Genomic DNA, 22,191 nt, shown 5'->3' with positions numbered 1-22,191 from the left:
ATGCTTAAAAGTTGTACAAGGCCACTCGGAGAGCTAGAAACTGTGAAATGCATGGCCGTGCTCGGATGAATCATAGGCTATGATTATCTGTTTATTTGATCAGTTGAACTCTGAAACCGAGGAACACCTCTGGACATAATAAGGATGACAACTCCTACCTTATGTTCAAGAGCAAGCATCGAGCGACAAAGGAATTAGGAAATGCACACTTGTCCCTAAGGACAAGTGGGAGACTGAAGGAAATAATGCCCTTGGTCCAAGTATGCATTCTATGTTAAGTCTAATAAATGCGGTTCAGTATTAATTAACAAGTTAATAATTCAGTGAGATCAAGTGAGCTGAATGCCTAGCTAGAGGCCGCTTCAGTTCAAGTGGAATTAATGATATTAATCCACAGCTTACTCTTGACTGAACCCGTAGGGTCACACAAATAGTACGTAAACGGATCAAGTATTTAATGGCATTAAATACTCCATCTATGAATATTCGGAATCGACGGATCTTGGTTTCAGTGGGAGCTGAGATCGTCACAGGCAAGAAATGAATACTCCGGAAACGATGATATTGCCGGAAACGGAAATATGGATCGTATCGGAAATATAAATATTATCCAAGTCGTAGATGTTGCCGGAAACGGAAACATGGTACGTATCGGAAAATATTATCGGAAATGGAAATATTACCAGAATCGGAAATATTGCCGGAAACGGAAATATTGTCAGAATCGGAAATATTACCGGAATCGGAAAATAATTCCGGAAACGGAAATATTAAATATTTGTTCGAAACGGAAATTAATTCCGGAATCGGAAATGTTAAATATTGTTCGTATCGGAAATGAATTCCGGAATCGGAAATTTAATCGGAAGCGTATCATACGAATAAGCATCGGACGAGGCCTGCCGGACGAGGGCCCAGCACGAAGCCAGGCCATCGCCCAGCAAGCCAAGCGCGCCACACAAACAGCCACACCAGGCCCAGCAGGCCGTGGCAGCGCGCACAGCGCGCGCAGCGCGCGCGGGTGCTTGCGTGGGCTTGTGGCTCGCGCAGGCCTCGCTGCGTGGGCTGCTGCTCGCACGCACGCATGGGCGGCCCATCGTGGCTGCCGTGTGTGTGTGCGTAAGTGTTTGTGTTCGTGCACGTTTCCTAAAACGTGCAGAGTTCGGTTAATGATTAAATTCCTAATTCTATTTGATAAACTAATTAAATTAGAGTTCTTGTAGGATTCTAGGTTTAATTAATTTGTATCTGAATAGGATTCCAATTCCCTTTCCATAACCCTATAAATATGTGGCCTGGGTTCACAATTTATAACGAGTTTCAAAGTATTCAAAGTGAGTTTTTGAGAGAAAAATTCAGCCACACATCTTGCTCAAAAGTGCCGAAAATTCTAGTACCTTAAGGGCGATTCTAGTTGGTCAATCTTAAGGCGGATCCGGACGTACTGTGGACTATCTACGGAGGGACGACACTTGGAGTCCTAAAGACTTGTTCTTGTTCGGTTCGGGCGCAACTAGGGAGGGCACGCAACAAAGAGTATGCATCTAAATTATGCTATATGATTATGTGTAAATAATATGTAATCCTGGGTTAATGGTTGTTTCCGCATGTGTAAATAATATGTATCATAACCCAACAGCATGACCCAAGAAAGGTAAGCAAGGGCACGACATGGCCCAAGCAAGGCAAGGCATGACCCAAGAAAGGTAAGCAAGGGCATGACATGTCCCAAGCAAGGCAAGGCATGACCCAAGAAAGGTAAGCAAGGGCACGACATGGCCCAAGCAAGGCAAGGCATGACCCAAGAAAGGTAAGCAAGGGTACGACATGGCCCAAGCAAGGTAAGCATGACCCAAGAAAGGTAAGCAAGGGCACGACATGGCCCAAGCAAGGCAAGCATGACCCAAGAAAGGTAAGCAAGGGCACGACATGGCCCAAGCAAGGCAAGGCATGACCAAGAAAGGTAAGCAAGGGCACGACATGGCCCAAACAAGGTAAGCATGACCCAAGAAAGGTAAGCAAGGGCACGACATGGCCCAAGCAAGGCAAGACATGACCCAAGAAAGGTAAGCAAGGGCACGACATGGCCCAAGCAAGGCAAGGCATGACCAAGAAAGGTAAGCAAGGGCACGACATGGCCCAAACAAGGTAAGCATGACCCAAGAAAGGTAAGCAAGGGCACGACATGGCCCAAGCAAGGCAAGGCATGACCCAAGAAAGGTAAGCAAGGGCACGACATGGCCCAAGCAAGGCAAGGCATGACCCAAGATAGGTAAGCAAGGGCACGACATGGCCAAGCAAGGCAAGGCATGACCAAGAAAGGTAAGCAAGGGCACGACATGGCCCAAACAAGGTAAGCATGACCCAAGAAAGGTAAGGAAGGGCACGACATGGCCCAAGCAAGGCAAGGCATGACCCAAGAAAGGTAAGCAAGGGCACGACATGTCCCAAGCAAGGCAAGGCATGACCCAAGAAAGGTAAGCAAGGGCACGACATGGCCCAAGCAAGGCAAGGCATGACCCAAGAAAGGTAAGCAAGGGTACGACATGGCCCAAGCAAGGTAAGCATGACCCAAGAAAGGTAAGCAAGGGCACGACATGGCCCAAGCAAGGTAAGCATCACCAAAGAAAGGTAAGCAAGGGCACGACATGGGCCAAGCAAGGCAAGGCATGACCCAAGAAAGGTAAGCAAGGGTACGACATGGCCCAAGCAAGGTAAGCATGACCCAAGAAAGGTAAGCAAGGGCACGACATGGCCCAAGCAAGGTAAGCATCACCCAAGAAAGGTAAGCAAGGGCACGACATGGCCCAAGCAAGGTAAGCAAGACCCAAGAAAGGTAAGCAAGGGCACGACATGGCCCAAGCAAGGCAAAGCATGACCCAAGAAAGGTAAGCATGACCCAAGCAAGGTAAGGCATTACCCAAGAAAGGTAAGCAAGGGCACGACATGGCCCAAACAAGGTAAGCATGACCCAAGAAAGGTAAGCAAGGGCACGACATGGCCCAAGCAAGGCAAGGCATGACCCAAGAAAGGTAAGCAAGGGCACGACATGGCCCAAGCAAGGCAAGCATGACCCAAGAAAGGTAAGCAAGGGCACGACATGGCCCAAGCAAGGTAAGCATGACCCAAGAAAGGTAAGCAAGGGCACGACATGGCCCAAGCAAGGCAAGGCATGACCCAAGAAAGGTAAGCAAGGGCACGACATGTCCCATACAAGGTAAGCAAGACCCAAGAAAGGTAAGCAAGGGCAGGACATGGCCCAAGCAAGGCAAGGCATGACCCAAGAAAGGTAAGCAAGGGCACGACATGGCCCAAACAAGGTAAGCATGACCCAAGAAAGGTAAGCAAGGGCACGACATGGCCCAAACAAGGTAAGCAAGACCCAAGAAAGGTAAGCAAGGGCAAGACATGGCCCAAGCAAGGCAAGGCATGACCCAAGAAAGGTAAGTAATGGCACGACATGGCCCAAGCAAGGTAAGCATGACCCAAGAAAGGTAAGCAAGGGCACGACATGTCCCAAACAAGGTAAGCAACACCCAAGAAAGGTAAGCAAGGGCACGACATGGCCCAAGCAAGGCAAGGCATGACCCAAGAAAGGTAAGCAAGGACACGACATGGCCCAAGCAAGGTAAGCATGACCCAAGAAAGGTAAGCAAGGGCACGACATCGCCCAAGCAAGGCAAGGCATGACCCAAGAAAGGTAAGCAAGGGAACGACATGGCCCAAGCAAGGCAAGGCATGACCCAAGAAAGGTAAGCAAGGGCACGACATGGCCCAAGCAAGGCAAGGCATGACCCAAGATAGGTAAGCAAGGGCACGACATGGCCAAGCAAGGCAAGGCATGACCAAGAAAGGTAAGCAAGGGCACGACATGGCCCAAACAAGGTAAGCATGACCCAAGAAAGGTAAGGAAGGGCACGACATGGCCCAAGCAAGGCAAGGCATGACCCAAGAAAGGTAAGCAAGGCACGACATGGCCCAAGCAAGGCAAGGCATGACCCAAGAAAGGTAAGCAAGGGCACGACATGGCCCAAACAAGGTAAGCATGACCCAAGAAAGGTAAGTAAGGGCACGCCATGCCCAAGCAAGGCAAGCAAGGGCAAGTAGTGGCAAAGAAAGGCATGTAAGGGCAAGTCGTGGCAAGGCATGGCCCAACCAAGGTAAGCAAGGGAAAGTCGTGGCAAAGAAAGGCAAGAGGAAGGCATGGCAAGGCATATCCCAAGCAAGGTAAGCAAAGAAAGGTGTTACGGTTCGATTGACGGAGTATTTCGGGGGATGACGGTTGTGGAATTGGCCTGCGACACGGCCATAGTACCGACTTGACCTTGAGTTTTCGTTGTTCAGAAAAAAAAACCAACGATGCATTGAGGGAATTTTTCGGCTCCGTAAAGTCGGGGGATGACGGTGGTGGATTTGGCCCGCAATACGGCTAACGTCCCGACTTGACCTCGTTTTTTCGTATGCCGCAATGGTCCCGCGGTCGTCTCTCGGATGGGTTAGCGGAGGGGAGTTTGGGACTTGTCGACCGGATGCGGTCTGTTCTTGCGGGCAGCGGACCGAGCAGCCCACGAGCGCGGACTAAAATCTAGTTGACGTCGTCCTTCGAACAAACCTCGTAGGTATTGTAGGGGAGCTTGGGAATCCATGATCGGATGCGGTGTGTTCTAGTGTGCGGGCAACGGACCAAGAAGCACACAAGAGCATACTAAATCTCGTCGTCGTTCCTTCGAGCAAACCTGGAACGGGTACAATAGTCGAGGGGAGCTTGGGCCTCGATGACCGGATTCGGACTATTCTTGTGTGCGGGCAGAGGACCAAGCAGCACACTAGAGAGCGGACTAAATCTCGTCGTCGATCTTTGAACAAACCTCTTGTCCCTTTTGGCTTTAGTGTGCTAATGTTTCCGAAACTCGATGCGGACCGTTCCCGGATGCGGGCGATATCAAGCGGCATGTGGGTGCAGTCCAATTCTAGTTGACGTTGTGTTAGCTAACCTTAGCCAGTGTTGTCCCGCCTCGATTTGTTTGTTTCTTTCACGTCAAACGGTGCTAGTCGGGGTACATCTAGCCCATCCTTGCGGCCACTTTGTGGTCGTGGGATGCAAGCTCGTTGTTTCTTGGCCAAGCGGTGCGCTACGTGTGTGAGTGGTGTTTGGTTTTTTTAGCTGGCGGGCTCCGTGAACCGCACGCCGATAAACCTCTTCAGTGTTTGCTCCAAGTGCTATACAGGCCTTGGGCGAGTGATGGTTTTCTGTGTTGCATTCCTAACGATCGCATTGACATGGACCAAGGGCATGGCATCCATAAGCACGCAAGGGAAAGGCATGGCCCAAGGCACAACAATCGGACCCAAGGCATGGCCCAAGGCAAAACGATCGGACCACATGCACAATAATGACCACTATGAATGAATTTTCCCGAAAACTTTCCAAAAATAGCAACCCGGGACCACACGGGCACCCCCCGAGGTCCCAAAATAAAAAATTTCAACACCAATGTTTTCTATATATATTTATATGTCTTTTCCTATTTTTTCGGATTTTTTGGGATTTTTTTGAATTTTTTGGGATTTTCCCCGTTTTTACCACTAAAATAGCAACCCGGGACCACACGGGCACCCCCCTAGGTCCAAAAATAAAAAATTTCAACACCAATAATTTTTTGGGATTTGTTTGAATTTTTTGGGATTTTTTGGGATTTTTTTGAGATTTGTTTGAATTTTTCCCTTATTTTTCCCGTTTTTACCCCTATTTTCCCTATTTTTGGAAAACAAAAATAATTTTTTTGAAAAAAATAAATCATGAAAATTAAGCTTATTGCCCATATAAGGTTTTCCAACAAAAAAAATGGGGCATTATTATGACAAAAACTCAAGTTTTGAGCCATTATTATGTTACTGTCACTTGGGTGTTCACTAGGAAAATTTAGCTAATTCAAAATAAACCTCTATAGGGGGAGGGTGAGAGTAGAAGGATGGATGGTCAAGGTTGGCTTAAAACTCTCTTGTGGGCACCGTTGGGCATGGTCGGCCCCCCTACGACACCACACATGCCCATGACATTAGACGGATTGAAAATTTTGGATCATTCGACGGATTTGACGCATAATTTTTTGTCCGAGACCCGATTTGACGCGAAAAAATTTTTTTTTGAAAAAAAAAAAAGTCAAAAAAATTCTAAAAACATTCAAAAAAAATATTAAACAAATTTTTTTTCAAAAAAAAAAATTTGTTGGCTCTAAGCAAGGGCACGACATGGCCCAAGCAACGCAAGGTATGACCCAAGAAAGGCAAGCAAAGGCACGACATGGCCCAAGCAAAGCAATGCATGACCCAAGAAAGGCAAGCAAGGGCACGACATGGCCCAAGCAAGGCAATCCATGACCCAAGAAAGGCAAGCAAGGGCACGACATGGCCCAAGCAAGGCAAGACATGACCCAAGAAAGGCAAGCAAGGGCACGACATGGCCCAAGCAAGGCAAAGCATGACCCAAGAAAGGCAAGCAAGGGCACGACATGGCCCAAGAAAGGCAAGCAAGGGCACGACATGGCCCAAGCAAGGCAAGGCATGACCAAAGAAAGGCAAGCAAGGGCACGACATGGCCTAAGCAAGGCAAGGCATGACCAAAGAAAGGCAACCAAGGGCACGACATGACCCAAGCAAGGCAAGGCATGACCCAAGAAAGCCTTGCTTGGGCACGACATGGCCCAAGCAAGGCAAGGCATGACCCAAGAAAGGTAAGCAAGGGCACGACATGGCCCAAGCAAGGCAAGGCATGACCCAAGAAAGGTAAGCAAGGGCACGACATGGCCCAAGCAAGGTAAGCATGACCCAAGAAAGGCAAGCAAGGGCACGACTTGGCCCAAGCAAGGCAAGGCATGACCCAAGAAAGGCAAGCAAGGGCACGACATGGCCCAAGCAAGGCAAGGCATGACCCAAGAAAGGTAAGCAAGGGCACGACATGGCCCAAGCAAGGTAAGCATGACCCAAGAAAGGTAAGCAAGGGCACGACATGGCCCAAGCAAGGCAAGGCATGACCCAAGAAAGGTAAGCAAGGGCACGACATGGCCCAAGCAAGGGAAGCATGACCCAAGAAAGGTAAGCAAGGGCACGACATGGCCCAAGCAAGGCAAGGCATGACCCAAGAAAGGTAAGCAAGGGTACGACATGGCCCAAGCAAGGTAAGCATGACCCAAGAAAGGTAAGCAAGGGCACGACATGGCCCAAGCAAGGTAAGCATCACCCAAGAAAGGTAAGCAAGGGCACGACATGGCCCAAGCAAGGCAAGGCATGACCCAAGAAAGGTAAGCAAGGGTACGACATGACCCAAGCAAGGTAAGCATGACCCAAGAAAGGTAAGCAAGGGCACGACATGGCCCAAGCAAGGTAAGCATCACCCAAGAAAGGTAAACAAGGGCACGACATGGCCCAAGCAAGGTAAGCAAGACCCAAGAAAGGTAAGCAAGGGCACGACATGGCCCAAGCAAGGCAAAGCATGACCCAAGAAAGGTAAGCATGACCCAAGCAAGGTAAGGCATTACCCAAGAAAGGTAAGCAAGGGCACGACATGGCCCAAGCAAGGTAAGCATGACCCAAGAAAGGTAAGCAAGGGCACGACATGGCCCAAGCAAGGCAAGGCATGACCCAAGAAAGGTAAGCAAGGGCACGACATGCCCCAAGCAAGGTAAGCATGACCCAAGAAAGGTAAGCAAGGGCACGATATGGCCCAAGCAAGGTAAGCATGACCCAAGAAAGGTAAGCAAGGGCACGACATGGCCCAAGCAAGGCAAGGCATGACCCAAGAAAGGTAAGCAAGGGCACGACATGCCCCATACAAGGTAAGCAAGACCCAAGAAAGGTAAGCAAGGGCACGACATGGCCCAAGCAAGGCAAGGCATGACCCAAGAAAGGTAAGCAAGGGCACGACATGGCCCAAACAAGGTAAGCATGACCCAAGAAAGGTAAGCAAGGGCACGACATGGCCCAAACAAGGTAAGCAAGACCCAAGAAAGGTAAGCAAGGGCACGACATGGCCCAAGCAAGGCAAGGCATGACCCAAGAAAGGTAAGCAAGGGCACGACATGGCCCAAGCAAGGTAAGCATGACCCAAGAAAGGTAAGCAAGGGCACGACATGGCCCAAACAAGGTAAGCAAGACCCAAGAAAGGTAAGCAAGGGCACGACATGGCCCAAGCAAGGCAAGGCATGACCCAAGAAAGGTAAGCAAGGGCACGACATGGCCCAAGCAAGGTAAGCATGACCCAAGAAAGGTAAGCAAGGGCACGACATCGCCCAAGCAAGGCAAGGCATGACCCAAGAAAGGTAAGCAAGGGAACGACATGGCCCAAGCAAGGCAAGGCATGACCCAAGAAAGGTAAGCAAGGGCACGACATGGCCCAAGCAAGGTAAGCATGACCCAAGAAAGGTAAGCAAGGGCACGACATGGCCCAAGCAAGGTAAGCATGACCCAAGAAAGGTAAGCAAGGGTACGACATGGCCCAAACAAGGCAAGGCATGACCCAAGAAAGGTAAGAAAGGGCACGACATGGCCCAAGCAAGGTAAGCATGACCCAAGAAAGGTAAGCAAGGCACGACATGGCCCAAGCAAGGCAAGGCATGACCCAAGAAAGGTAAGCAAGGGCACGACATAGCCCAAACAAGGTAAGCATGACCCAAGAAATGTAAGTAAGGGCACGCCATGTCCAAGCAAGGCAAGCAAGGGCAAGTCGTGGCAAAGAAAGGCATGTAAGGGAAAGTCGTGGCAAGGCATGGCCCAACCAAGGTAAGCAAGGGAAAGTCGTGGCAAAGAAAGGCAAGAGGAAGGCATGGCAAGGCATATCCGAAGCAAGGTATGCAAAGAAAGGTGTTACGGTTCGATTGACGGAGTATTTCGGGGGATGACGGTTGTGGAATTGGCCTGCGACACGGCCATAGTACCGACTTGACCTTGAGTTTTCGTTGTTCAGAAAAAAAAATCCAACGATGCATTGAGGGAATTTTTCGGCTCCGTAAAGTCGGGGGATGACGGTGGTGGATTTGGCCCGCAATACGGCTAACGTCCCGACTTGACCTCGTTTTTTCGTATGCCGCAATGGTCCCGCGGTCGTCTCTCGGATGGGTTAGGGGATGGGAGTTTGGGACTTGTCGACCGGATGCGGTCTGTTCTTGCGGGCAGCGGACCGAGTAGCCCACGAGCGCAGACTAAAATCTAGTTGACGTCGTCCTTCGAACAAACCTCGTAGGTATTGTAGGGGAGCTTGGGAATCCATGATCGGATGCGGTGTGTTCTTGTGTGCGGGCAACGGACCAAGAAGCACACAAGAGCATACTAAATCTCGTCGTCGTTCCTTCGAGCAAACCTGGAACGGGTACTATAGTCGAGGGGAGCTTGGGCCTCGATGACCGGATTCGGACTATTCTTGTGTGCGGGCAGAGGACCAAGCAGCACACTAGAGAGCGGACTAAATCTCGTCGTCGATCTTTGAACAAACCTCTTGTCCCTTTTGGCTTTAGTGTGCTAATGTTTCCGAAACTCGATGCGGACCGTTCCCGGATGCGGGCGATATCAAGCGGCATATGGGTGCAGTCCAATTCTAGTTGACGTTGTGTTAGCTAACCTTAGCCAGTGTTGTCCCGCCTCGATTTGTTTGTTTCTTTCACGTCAAACGGTGCTAGTCGGGGTACATCTATCCCATCCTTGCGGCCACTTTGTGGTCGTGGGATGCAAGCTCGTTGTTTCTTGGCCAAGCGGTGCGCTACGTGTGTGAGTGGTGTTTGGTTTTTTTAGCTGGCGGGCTCCGTGAACTGCACGCCGATAAACCTCTTCAGTGTTTGCTCCAAGTGCTATACAGGCCTTGGGCGAGTGATGGTTTTCTGTGTTGCATTCCTAACGATCGCATTGACATGGACCAAGGGCATGGCATCCATAAGCACGCAAGGGAAAGGCATGGCCCAAGGCACAACAATCGGACCCAAGGCATGGCCCAAGGCAAAACGATCGGACCACATGCACAATAATGACCACTATGAATGAATTTTCCCGAAAACTTTCCAAAAATAGCAACCCGGGACCACACGGGCACCCCCCGAGGTCCCAAAATAAAAAATTTCAACACCAATATTTTCTATATATATTTATATGTCTTTTCCTATTTTTTCGGATTTTTCTGGATTTTTTTGAATTTTTTGGGATTTTCCCCGTTTTTACCCCTAAAATAGCAACCCGGGACCACACGGGCACCCCCCTAGGTCCAAAAATAAAAAATTTCAACACCAATAATTTTTTGGGATTTGTTTGAATTTTTTGGGATTTTTTGGGATTTTTTTGAGATTTGTTTGAATTTTTCCCTTCTTTTTCCCGTTTTTACCCCTATTTTCCCTATTTTCGGAAAACAAAAATAATTTTTTTGAAAAAAAAAAATCATGAAAATTAATCTTAATGCCCATATAAGGTTTTCCAACAAAAAAAACGGGGCATTATTATGACAAAAACTCAAGTTTTGAGCCATTATTATGTTACTGTCACTTGGGTGTTCACTAGGAAAATTTAGCTAATTCAAAATAAACCTCTATAGGGGGAGGGTGAGAGTGGAAGGATGGATGGTCAAGGTTGGCTTAAAACTCTCTTGTGGGCACCGTTGGGCACCGTTGGGCATGGTCGGCCCCCCTACGACACCACACATGCCCATGACATTAGACGGATTGAAAATTTTGGATCATTCGACGGATTTGACGCATAATTTTTTGTCCGAGACCCGATTTGACGCGAAAAATTATTTTTTTGAAAAAAAATTAAAAAATCAAAAAAAATCTAAAAAAAATCAAAAAAAATATTAAAAAAAATATTTTTTTGAAAAAAAATTTGTTGGCTCTAAGCAAGGGCACGACATGGCCCAAGCAACGCAAGGTATGACCCAAGAAAGGCAAGCAAGGGCACGACATGGCCCAAGCAAAGCAATGCATGACCCAAGAAAGGCAAGCAAGGGCACGACATGGCCCAAGCAAGGCAATCCATGACCCAAGAAAGGCAAGCAAGGGCACGACATGGCCCAAGCAAGGCAAGACATGACCCAAGAAAGGCAAGCAAGGGCACGACATGGCCCAAGCAAGGCAAAGCATGACCCAAGAAAGGCAAGCAAGGGCACGACATGGCCCAAGAAAGGCAAGCAAGGGCACGACATGGCCCAAGCAAGGCAAGGCATGACCAAAGAAAGGCAAGCAAGGGCACGACATGGCCTAAGCAAGGCAAGGCATGACCCAAGAAAGGCAAGCAAGGGCACGACATGGCCCAAGCAAGGCAAGGCATGACCCAATAAAGGTAAGCAAGGGCACGACATGGCCCAAGCAAGGTAAGCATGACCCAAGAAAGGCAAGCAAGGGCACGACTTGGCCCAAGCAAGGCAAGGCATGACCCAAGAAAGGCAAGCAAGGGCACGACATGGCCCAAGCAAGGCAAGGCATGACCCAAGAAAGGTAAGCAAGGGCACGACATGGCCCAAGCAAGGTAAGCATGACCCAAGAAAGGTAAGCAAGGGCACGACATGGCCCAAGCAAGGCAAGGCATGACCCAAGAAAGGCAAGCAAGGGCACGACATGGCCCAAGCAAGGCAAGGCATGACCCAAGAAAGGCAAGCAAGGGCACGACATGGCCCAAGCAAGGCAAGGCATGACCCAAGAAAGGTAAGCAAGGGCACGACATGGCCCAAGCAAGGGAAGCATGACCCAAGAAAGGTAAGTAAGGGCACGACATGGCCCAAGCAAGGCAAGGCATGACCCAAGAAAGGTAAGCAAGGGCACGACATGGCCCAAGCAAGGTAAGCATGACCCAAGAAAGGCAAGCAAGGGCACGACTTGGCCCAAGCAAGGCAAGGCATGACCCAAGAAAGGTAAGCAAGGGCACGACATGGCCCAAGCAAGGCAAGGCATGACCCAAGAAAGGTAAGCAAGGGCACGACATGGCCCAAGCAAGGTAAGCATGACCCAAGAAAGGCAAGCAAGGGTACGACATGGCCGCAAGGCATGACCCAAGAAAGGTAAGCAAGGGCACGACATGGCCCAAGCAAGGTAAGCATGACCCAAGAAAGGCAAGCAAGGGCACGACATGGCCCAAGCAAGGAAAGGCATGACCCAAGAAAGGTAAGCAAGGGCACGACATGGCCCAAGCAAAGGAAGCATGACCCAAGAAAGGTAAGCAAGGGCACGACATGGCCCAAGCAAGGCAAGGCATGACCCAAGAAAGGTAAGCAAGGGTACGACATGGCCCAAGCAAGGTAAGCATGACCCAAGAAAGGTAAGCAAGGGCACGACATGGCCCAAGCAAGCCAAGCATGACCCAAGAAAGGTAAGCAAGGGCACGACTTGGCCCAAGCAAGGAAAGTCATGACCCAAGAAAGGTAAGCAAGGGCACGACATGGCCCAAGCAAGGAAAGGCATGACCCAAGAAAGGTAAGCAAGGGCACGACATGGCCCAAGCAAAGGAAGCATGACCCAAGAAAGGTAAGCAAGGGCACGACATGGCCCAAGCAAGGCAAGGCATGACCCAAGAAAGGTAAGCAAGGGTACGACATGGCCCAAGCAAGGTAAGCATGACCCAAGAAAGGTAAGCAAGGGCACGACATGGCCCAAGCAAGCCAAGCATGACCCAAGAAAGGTAAGCAAGGGCACGACATGGCCCAAGCAAGGCAAGGCATGACCAAGAAAGGTAAGCAAGGGCACGACATGGCCCAAACAAGGTAAGCATGACCCAAGAAAGGTAAGCAAGGGCACGACATGGCCCAAGCAAGGCAAAGCATGACCCAAGAAAGGTAAGCAAGGGCACGACATGGCACAAGCAAGGCAAGGCATGACCAAGAAAGGTAAGCAAGGGCACGACATGGCCCAAACAAGGTAAGCATGACCCAAGAAAGGTAAGCAAGGGCACGACATGGCCCAAGCAAGGCAAGGCATGACCCAAGAAAGGTAAGCAAGGGCACGACATGGCCCAAGCAAGGCAAGGCATGACCCAAGATAGGTAAGCAAGGGCACGACATGGCCAAGCAAGGCAAGGCATGACCAAGAAAGGTAAGCAAGGGCACGACATGGCCCAAACAAGGTAAGCATGACCCAAGAAAGGTAAGCAAGGGGACGACATGGCCCAAGCAAGGCAAGGCATGACCCAAGAAAGGTAAGCAAGGGCACGACATGGCCCAAGCAAGGCAAGGCATGACCCAAGAAAGGTAAGCAAGGGTACGACATGGCCCAAGCAAGGTAAGCATGACCCAAGAAAGGTAAGCAAGGGCACGACATGGCCCAAGCAAGCCAAGCATGACCCAAGAAAGGTAAGCAAGGGCACGACATGGCCCAAGCAAGGCAAGGCATGACCAAGAAAGGTAAGCAAGGGCACGACATGGCCCAAACAAGGTAAGCATGACCCAAGAAAGGTAAGCAAGGGCACGACATGGCCCAAGCAAGGCAAAGCATGACCCAAGAAAGGTAAGCAAGGGCACGACATGGCCCAAGCAAGGCAAGGCATGACCAAGAAAGGTAAGCAAGGCAAGGCATGACCAAGAAAGGTAAGCAAGGGCACGACATGGCCCAAGCAAGGCAAGGCATGACCAAGAAAGGTAAGCAAGGGCACGACATGGCCCAAACAAGGTAAGCATGACCCAAGAAAGGTAAGCAAGGGCACGACATGGCCCAAGCAAGGCAAGGCATGACCCAAGAAAGGTAAGCAAGGGCACGACATGGCCCAAGCAAGGCAAGGCATGACCTAAGATAGGTAAGCAAGGGCACGACATGGCCAAGCAAGGCAAGGCATGACCAAGAAAGGTAAGCAAGGGCACGACATGGCCCAAGCAAGGCAAGGCATGACCAAGAAAGGTAAGCAAGGCAAGGCATGACCAAGAAAGGTAAGCAAGGGCACGACATGGCCCAAGCAAGGCAAGGCATGACCAAGAAAGGTAAGCAAGGGCACGACATGGCCCAAACAAGGTAAGCATGACCCAAGAAAGGTAAGCAAGGGCACGACATGGCCCAAGCAAGGCAAGGCATGACCCAAGAAAGGTAAGCAAGGGCACGACATGGCCCAAGCAAGGCAAGGCATGACCTAAGATAGGTAAGCAAGGGCACGACATGGCCAAGCAAGGCAAGGCATGACCAAGAAAGGTAAGCAAGGGCACGACATGGCCCCAACAAGGTAAGCATGACCCAAGAAAGGTAAGCAAGGGCACGACATGTCCCAAGCAAGGCAAGGCATGACCCAAGAAAGGTAAGCAAGGGCACGACATGGCCCAAGCAAGGCAAGGCATGACCCAAGAAAGGTAAGCAAGGGTACGACATGGCCCAAGCAAGGTAAGCATGACCCAAGAAAGGTAAGCAAGGGCACGACATGGCCCAAGCAAGGTAAGCATCACCCAAGAAAGGTAAGCAAGGGCACGACATGGCCCAAGCAAGGCAAGGCATGACCCAAGAAAGGTAAGCAAGGGTACGACATGGCCCAAGCAAGGTAAGCATGACCCAAGAAAGGTAAGCAAGGGCACGACATGGCCCAAGCAAGGTAAGCATCACCCAAGAAAGGTAAGCAAGGGCACGACATGGCCCAAGCAAGGTAAGCAAGACCCAAGAAAGGTAAGCAAGGGCACGACATGGCCCAAGCAAGGCAAAGCATGACCCAAGAAAGGTAAGCATGACCCAAGCAAGGTAAGGCATGACCCAAGAAAGGTAAGCAAGGGCACGACATGGCCCAAGCAAGGTAAGAATGACCCAAGAAAGGTAAGCAAGGGCACGACATGGCCCAAGCAAGGCAAGGCATGACCCAAGAAAGGTAAGCAAGGGCACGACATGGCCCAAGCAAGGTAAGCATGACCCAAGAAAGGTAAGCAAGGGCACGACATGGCCCAAGCAAGGTAAGCAAGGGCACGACATGACCCAAGAAAGGTAAGCAAGGGCACGACATGGCCCAAGCAAGGTAAGCATGACCCAAGAAAGGTAAGCAAGGGCACGACATGGCCCAAGCAAGGTAAGCATGACCCAAGAATGGTAAGCAAGGGCACGACATGGCCCAAGCAAGGCAAGGCATGACCCAAGAAAGGTAAGCAAGGGCACGACATGCCCCATACAAGGTAAGCAAGACCCTGTTAGGTTATGATACATATGATATTACATAAATCATGCGGAAAAAACCATTAACCCAGGAATACATATTATTTACACATAATCATATAGCATAATTTAGATGCATACTCTTTGTTGCGTGCCCTCCCTAGCTGCGCCCGAACCGAACAAGAACAAGTCTTTAGGACACCAAGTGTCGTCCCTCCGTAGATAGTCCACAGCACGTCCGGATCCGCCTTAAGATTGACCAACTAGAATCGCCCTTAAGGTACTAGAATTTTCGGCACTTTTGAGCAAGATGTGTGGCTGAATTTTTCTCTCAAAAACTCACTTTGAATACTTTGAAAACTCGTTATAAATTGTGAACCCAGGCCACATATTTATAGGGTTATGGAAAGGGAATTGGAATCCTATTCAGATACAAATTAATTAAACCTAGAATCCTACAAGAACTCTATTTTAATTAATTTATCAAATAGAATTAGGAATTTAATCATTAACCGAACTCTGCACGTTTTAGGAAACGTGCACGAACACAAACACTTACGCACACACACACGGCAGCCTCGATGGGCCGCCCATGCGTGCGTGCGAGCAGCAGCCCACGCAGCGAGGCCTGCGCGAGCCACAAGCCCACGCAAGCACCCGCGCGCGCTGCGCGCGCTGTGCGCGCTGCCACGGCCTGCTGGGCCTGGCCTTGCGCTGGGCCTGGCGTGGCTGTTTGTGTGGCGCGCTTGGCTTGCTGGGCGATGGCCTGGCTTCGTGCTGGGCCCTCGTCTGGCAGGCCTCGTCCGATGCTTATTCGTACGATACGCTTCCGATTAAATTTCCGATTCCGGAATTCATTTCCGATACGAACAATATTTAACATTTCCGATTCCGGAATTAATTTCCGTTTCGAACAAATATTTAATATTTCCGTTTCCGGAATTATTTTCCGATTCCGGTAATATTTCCGATTCTGACAATATTTCCGTTTCCGGCAATATTTCCGATTCTGGTAATATTTCCATTTCCGATAATATTTTCCGATACGTACCATGTTTCCGTTTCCGGCAACATCTACGACTTGGATAATATTTATATTTCCGATACGATCCATATTTCCGTTTCCGGCAATATCATCGTTTCCGGAGTATTCATTTCTTGCCTGTGACGATCTCAGCTCCCACTGAAACCAAGATCCGTCGATTCCGAATATTCATAGATGGAGTATTTAATGCCATTAAATACTTGATCCGTTTACGTACTATTTGTGTGACCCTACGGGTTCAGTCAAGAGTAAGCTGTGGATTAATATCATTAATTCCACTTGAACTGAAGCGGCCTCTAGCTAGGCATTCAGCTCACTTGATCTCACTGAATTATTAACTTGTTAATTAATACTGAACCGCATTTATTAGACTTATCATAGAATGCATACTTGGACCAAGGGCATTATTTCCTTCAGTCTCCCACTTGTCCTTAGGGACAAGTGTGCATTTCCTAATTCCTTTGTCGCTCGATGCTTGCTCTTGAACATAAGGTAAGAGTTGTCATCCTTATTATGTCCAGAGGTGTTCCTCGGTTTCAGAGTTCAACTGATCAAATAAACAGATAATCATAGCCTATGATTCATCCGAGCACGGCCATGTATTTCACAGTTTCTAGCTCTCCGAGTGGCCTTGTACAACTTTTAAGCATCTCATCCCGATTTATGGGAGGACAATCCCAATCTTGCGATCTTGAGATTAGACTTCGTTTGATAGGTGACACTACTAGAAAAAGGGGTTTTAACGACAAACTTTTTCGTCGTTATAAGTCGAAAAAGTCGTCGTTAAAATTTTTAACCACGAACAAAGTTTGTCGTGATTTTTGTCGTAATAGCTTCCGACGTTATTAGTATTAACGTCAACGTTCGTCGTAAATTTTACACGACGAAATTATTGTTCGTCATTATTTATTAACGACAAAAAGGTTGTTCGTCGTTATTACGTATTCAATGACGTCAAACAAAGAGCAAATAGCGACCAACATAGTTGACGTAAAAAGAGAATCAAATGGACAAAATAGTTTTAATTATCGTCCAACAACGACAAAATATTTAGACGTTAATGTGACTAAAATATATAATCAACTAAGTTAGAGATGTTAAATGACACCTTAGTTTTAGGAACAAACTAATGAGACATCCCTTTCTCTAATGTGACTAGTCATATATGCACGCGATGCGTGCGAGATTATATAAAACCGTAGTATTACGATTAATCATCACAAATATGTAGTAGGCAAGAAAAAATGTTCGCAAAGTTCATCTAAAGAAAAATTAATCGTCCCTATTTAAAAAATTCTAAATCAAAATCTACATCGCTTGCATGATTAAAAATCAAAATCTTAGTACCAAAGTAACTAAACATATTTCTCCAGCTCTTTATGATCTTTTATTATACAAACTACGGAATCCAACTTAATCTCTAGGTTGAGTATCTTGATAGCACAATCTACTTGGCTGGAAATACCTGCATTGCCAAAAGAAATCAAAGACAAAAGATAACACATTAAAGAAGCACCATCAACAATACTACTGGACTGTAAAGGCAAAAGGTGGCTAAATTTAACAATTTAAACCACATATTAAGCAAACCACTGCAAACACAAAACAAACAGGAGCACCGTAGTCCAGAAACAACCAAAAAAAGCTGTGCCCAATATGAAAACAGTAAAACAGATGCAAGCTACCAGCCTGCACTCACCAAAAAACCAGCTCCCAACACACTTGTTGCATATTAAACAGAAGCACCACCAGACTCACTATTAAGGCACTAAAAGAACTAATTTAGCCTCTGAAGACACCTCATGTAAGCTACAACCTGAATATCTATTGTATAAGTGAAGAGTTATCTTAACCTGCAATTCAGAACTCGGTTTTGGATGAACCTGAACCTAAACCTGGTTATTTGTGTCTGGCATAGATTATGTTCTATTGGTTTTCTTAATCCTTTCTAGGATTCTAAATCTATTTTTCATTGAGTACTTCACTGAGGAGCATGTCTTCAACTTCTTTTGAGGTGATTATCCTTGAAACACGCATCTGATTGTTATGAGTTTGGTTTAGGTTGTGATTAAAGTGACCTTAAAATGATTACACTGTGGTAAATTGGAAAGATCAGGACTTGAAGGATGTCAGCACAGAAGAAGAGAATTTAACCTAACAGAAATTGAGATATGCAATGAGTGAGCAGAAATTAGAACGATAGGAATTCATCATGTGAAGATATGTAAACTGACAAAAAGAGTAAGGTACAAAATCTCGAAAAGCCACAGTTGGAAGGTGAATAAAGGTTTTAATATTGAATAGGTTGATTCCGATAATACTTAATAGAGTAATGAAGCCTCTTCTATTATATCACAACAGATGGGATCCTATAGTTCTCCATCAAGAAATTTATGTACTCCATTCAATAGTTGAGCCAATAATAAAGTAAAATTGGAGAGTAAAATTGTACTCACGGGATTAACTCCACATTTCCTAATAGCTGAGCCGATTTGAAGCGTTGAATCATACGCCTCTTTATAACTAAGCCATTCATAAGGACCCGCCTACAAATTTAAAACATAAATTAGGAACAATCAATTACATAACAAAAACTATAATTAAAAAATTATAATTAGAGGATCCCATCTGTAATCAACATTCCATAGGAAATCTGAAAAAATCTAAAAGTATTTGCAAACTATAAATCAAGAACTTACGAAGCTGAGAGCAGAGGAGAAAGATTGAGAATATGTGGACTGGTGCTGTTAGAGAAAAGGGTGTCTCATTAGCTTGTTCCTGGGGGAACTAATCAACTAATTCCCTGAAATATACAAAGAAAATAAGATATATACGGATTAAACAGACCATTTTTACTACTGATCTTTAACATGATAAAAGTATGATGGTACAAATTGTATAGTATTTCAGTAGACATGCGGAAAATGATAAGAACTTCATAGCTGAAGTTACTGAAGCAAACAAACTGTGATTAAACAATAGCTATGTTAATGTGAACTCCCCAACTACTACTACTACCAAAGAGATGTTTATATAACCACCTTTCTCAGCTATTAGTCACAAATTAGCATATATCTACCATCAATACATGCATTGTTTCATAGCTGAGAGACTTCCAAGTTAGCCTTGGGGGTATGAGTCTAATTGGCCCTCTTGTAAAGAAAGGGTAGAAGTGATTTTAGGGACTAAACTCAAATCTGAATTCAATTGCTTGAATGCGAGCTCTGCCGTACTGCAGCAGCTGCTCCAGAGGTCAGAATACACTCAGGAATGCCACTGGCTAGGGGCAGTACATGTCAAAGATATGGCAAGAGCTCAAGTCTTGCTGTACATAGTACAGAGTATGCAGCAGCTACAGTAAATGAGTTGCATGTTTTGACTTGCTATATGGGGTTCAAGCTGTAACTTTTTTTGATGGTGGTTTCATATTCAGTGGTTGTGCAATGGTTTGTCCTTTTGTAGTGTTTCCTGAATTCATTTTTCTCAATTTTCTGATCTCTTTCCTGATTGTTTGCTTGAATTCTTTGGATGATCAAATTTCAAGTGTTCCCCGTCGTACCACCTATTTTTACTACTGTTCTATTTCTCCCTTACAATCTTACAACTTTAATCTTAAATTTCTCTCATAAAGGCAGAATTGAAGGACAAACTAGCTAGCATATATGATGTGAAAGATCCAAATTCTATCTTTGTCTTCAAGTTCCGTACTCACTTTGGAGGAGGTAAATCTATTGAATTCGGTTTGATTTATGATTCTGTTGATAACGCAAAGAAGTTTGAACCAAAGTACAGCCTGATAAGGGTAAGTATGTTGTTCCATTTGTGATATTTATATTTGTAATTCCGTTTGTGATCTTTATATTATAATTCCATTTGTGGTGGCAGTAAATGAGTTGCCTATTTTGACTTGCTGAGTGATATACTCCCCTAAACATCTTTGTGCTCCTATTTTTTCTTGGTGCAGAATGGATTGGCTACCAAGATTGAGAAGTCCAGAAAACAAATGAAAGAAAGGAAGAACATAGCTAAGAAGATCAGTGGTGTTAAGAAGGTAGGAGAATGGACTTGCATTGTTGTTTTGGCTGATGGTTGTGTTTGTCTAACAATATCAGCCAACGATATCAAATGTGGCTGATAGATACTTTTAACTCTTTATTATTAAAGTCTTGTAAATTCTTGGCTTCTAAATTTCTCTATTTTATGTTTTGTTAACTTTGTCACATTTATTTCTCTGGCAGACCAAGGCTGCTGAAGCTGGAAAGAAGAAATGAGGAACTGGTGCTTCCATACCTCCTAACCACAAATTCTATATTATGAAAAGATACACTATATGCATACCAAATCTAGAGTAATGACCTTTCCTCATGCCCTCATTCATACGATGAGCACGGGCCTCGACTTAATCTTGGTAGGCTTCCCAGTGACGAAACCATCCTTAACCAAATTAAGAATATTTTGGCCTAAACAATTCAAACAAACAAAAAACTCCAACCAGCTAACTCGATCATATAGTAAATAAAACACCATTCACATGGCATATACATCAACAAAATCATCAGACATGAAATCAAGAGAATATCAACTTTCTTAATTGAATAACAACGGGGTTCATGAATCTACCACAGGATCAAAATTATTAGGATGCACGCAATAAACTGTATAATTGCATCAGAAGGCTGAATATATACCTGATGCAGACATAATCCTTCTTCCCTTCCAATTTGAATAAATTAAATAAGTAAAAATCCCAAATAGCAACGAAACAAGCATTTAATTAACTAATCCAATTTTCAACCAGCAACACTTCAAAAAATTGGTATAAATTAAGAAAAAAACCATGGAATTTACCGGAATTACATTGATGCAAGAAATTGACGGCGAGATCTGAAATCGAACTTCTATACATTGATCCAATGGGCTAAATCAACCCCTATATCCAGTTTCATAGGACAAAATCCTTGCAAGTAGAAAAGAGATGAAATCATGGTAGTTCCAATTCACTCATGCTCGCCGCTTTTCTCATCTTTGGTTTCTACCCTGACTCGAACTGAATCGAAAACTGGTTCGTCGAAATCAACTGCATCTTTGGTGAGAAAGAAATATGAATTTAAGAATCGAAAAACTTTAGGCGAGTTAAAATTAGGGTTTCGGACTTCTATGTTGGAGGTGAGTGAAACTTGAACTGATGTTCACAAATTGAAAGCGGCGCTGAAGAGTGAAGAGTGCATAAATAAGGTAGATATAACGACAGACAATTTCCTTTGAATATTTTAACTTTATTTTTTTTCTATAATAATAACGACAAGCTTCAGTTAGTCATCGCAGTAGAGTAGCGCGCTATTGCTTATAACGACGGAATGTTGATTACTTCGTTAATATGTTGCCGTTAAATCTACAATTTCTAGTAGTGTGATTACCTGAGCGTTGCCTTTATAGCCTCCTTTTACGGTGCGACGGTTGGTCAACGTCAAAGCAACCAGTTCTCAAACAAGTAATCTCAAATCACTCAGGTATTGAGGATTTAGTGTCTAATAATTTAATGAAATTTACTTATGACAGATTTTCATCTCTTACAGTAAAGTTTCATAGGTCTTGTCCGATACTAGTCTTCCCAAAGTAAGTATCTATGCAAATGATTATGACATTGCCATGTCCACATAGTTCAAGAAACAGAACTACTAGTCATCTTGCATTCTAATCGTCTAACGTTTTCTATGCGTCCAATTTTATAGAAAACTCCGACTAGGGACCATTTTCAACCTTTGACATTCAAGTTCACTTGATAGACATTTCTTAGTCACAGGACTGGTCCTGACAGTCTATCTTGAATATATCGTCAAATTGAAGGGACTCATCATTTAATAAACCACAAATTAAATGGAAAAATGAATTCTTTTCATTTATTGTGAATGATTAACCAAAAATGTTTTACAAAGATTTAAACTCTAAAACTTTAAAACATTAAACAGAGACATCAAAGCCATTCTCCAATATGCTTAATTCCCATAGCTGCAGTGTGCGAGTTGTGCTTCGCCTGCGGCAGAGGTTTAGTTAATGGATCTGATATGTTGT

General features: G+C 46.0%; 1 protein-coding gene and 1 long non-coding RNA gene across 2 annotated transcripts; one reads left to right on the top strand and one right to left on the bottom strand.

Moving 5' to 3' along the window:
• Positions 1 to 17,357: 17,357 nt before the first annotated feature.
• Positions 17,358 to 19,009, bottom strand: LOC130465200 (uncharacterized). The gene is made up of 3 exons (XR_008925481.1): positions 18,819 to 19,009; positions 18,576 to 18,665; positions 17,358 to 17,584 (listed from the first exon to the last, which is right to left on the bottom strand). It is a non-coding gene; the product is annotated as an uncharacterized lncRNA (long non-coding RNA).
• A 380-nt stretch (positions 19,010 to 19,389) lies between these two features.
• Positions 19,390 to 20,390, top strand: LOC130465199 (40S ribosomal protein S24-1-like). Its single transcript, XM_056834125.1, has 4 exons — positions 19,390 to 19,476; positions 19,751 to 19,921; positions 20,084 to 20,170; positions 20,358 to 20,390. Exons 1-4 carry the CDS (start codon positions 19,390 to 19,392, stop codon positions 20,388 to 20,390), a joined length of 378 nt encoding a protein of 125 aa, XP_056690103.1.
• The last annotated feature ends 1,801 nt before the right edge of the window (positions 20,391 to 22,191 follow it).

Source organism: Spinacia oleracea, unplaced genomic scaffold (genome assembly GCF_020520425.1).
Source record: "Spinacia oleracea cultivar Varoflay unplaced genomic scaffold, BTI_SOV_V1 SOVchr0_097, whole genome shotgun sequence".
NCBI classification, from domain to species: domain Eukaryota; kingdom Viridiplantae; phylum Streptophyta; class Magnoliopsida; order Caryophyllales; family Amaranthaceae; genus Spinacia; species Spinacia oleracea.
This window is presented reverse-complemented; position numbering and strand designations above follow the sequence as displayed.

What these genes read in the sequence shown, in the direction of transcription:
- LOC130465199 (XM_056834125.1), top strand. Translation starts at nt 19,390, where the DNA reads ATGCCACTGGCTAGGGGCAGTACATGTCAAAGATATGGCAAGAGCTCA. An exon ending in CAAAGTACAGCCTGATAAGG is followed by an intron (nt 19,922 to 20,083) that starts GTAAGTATGTTG and finishes TTCTTGGTGCAG; the next exon opens with AATGGATTGGCTACCAAGAT. An exon ending in AGATCAGTGGTGTTAAGAAG is followed by an intron (nt 20,171 to 20,357) that starts GTAGGAGAATGG and finishes TTTCTCTGGCAG; the next exon opens with ACCAAGGCTGCTGAAGCTGG.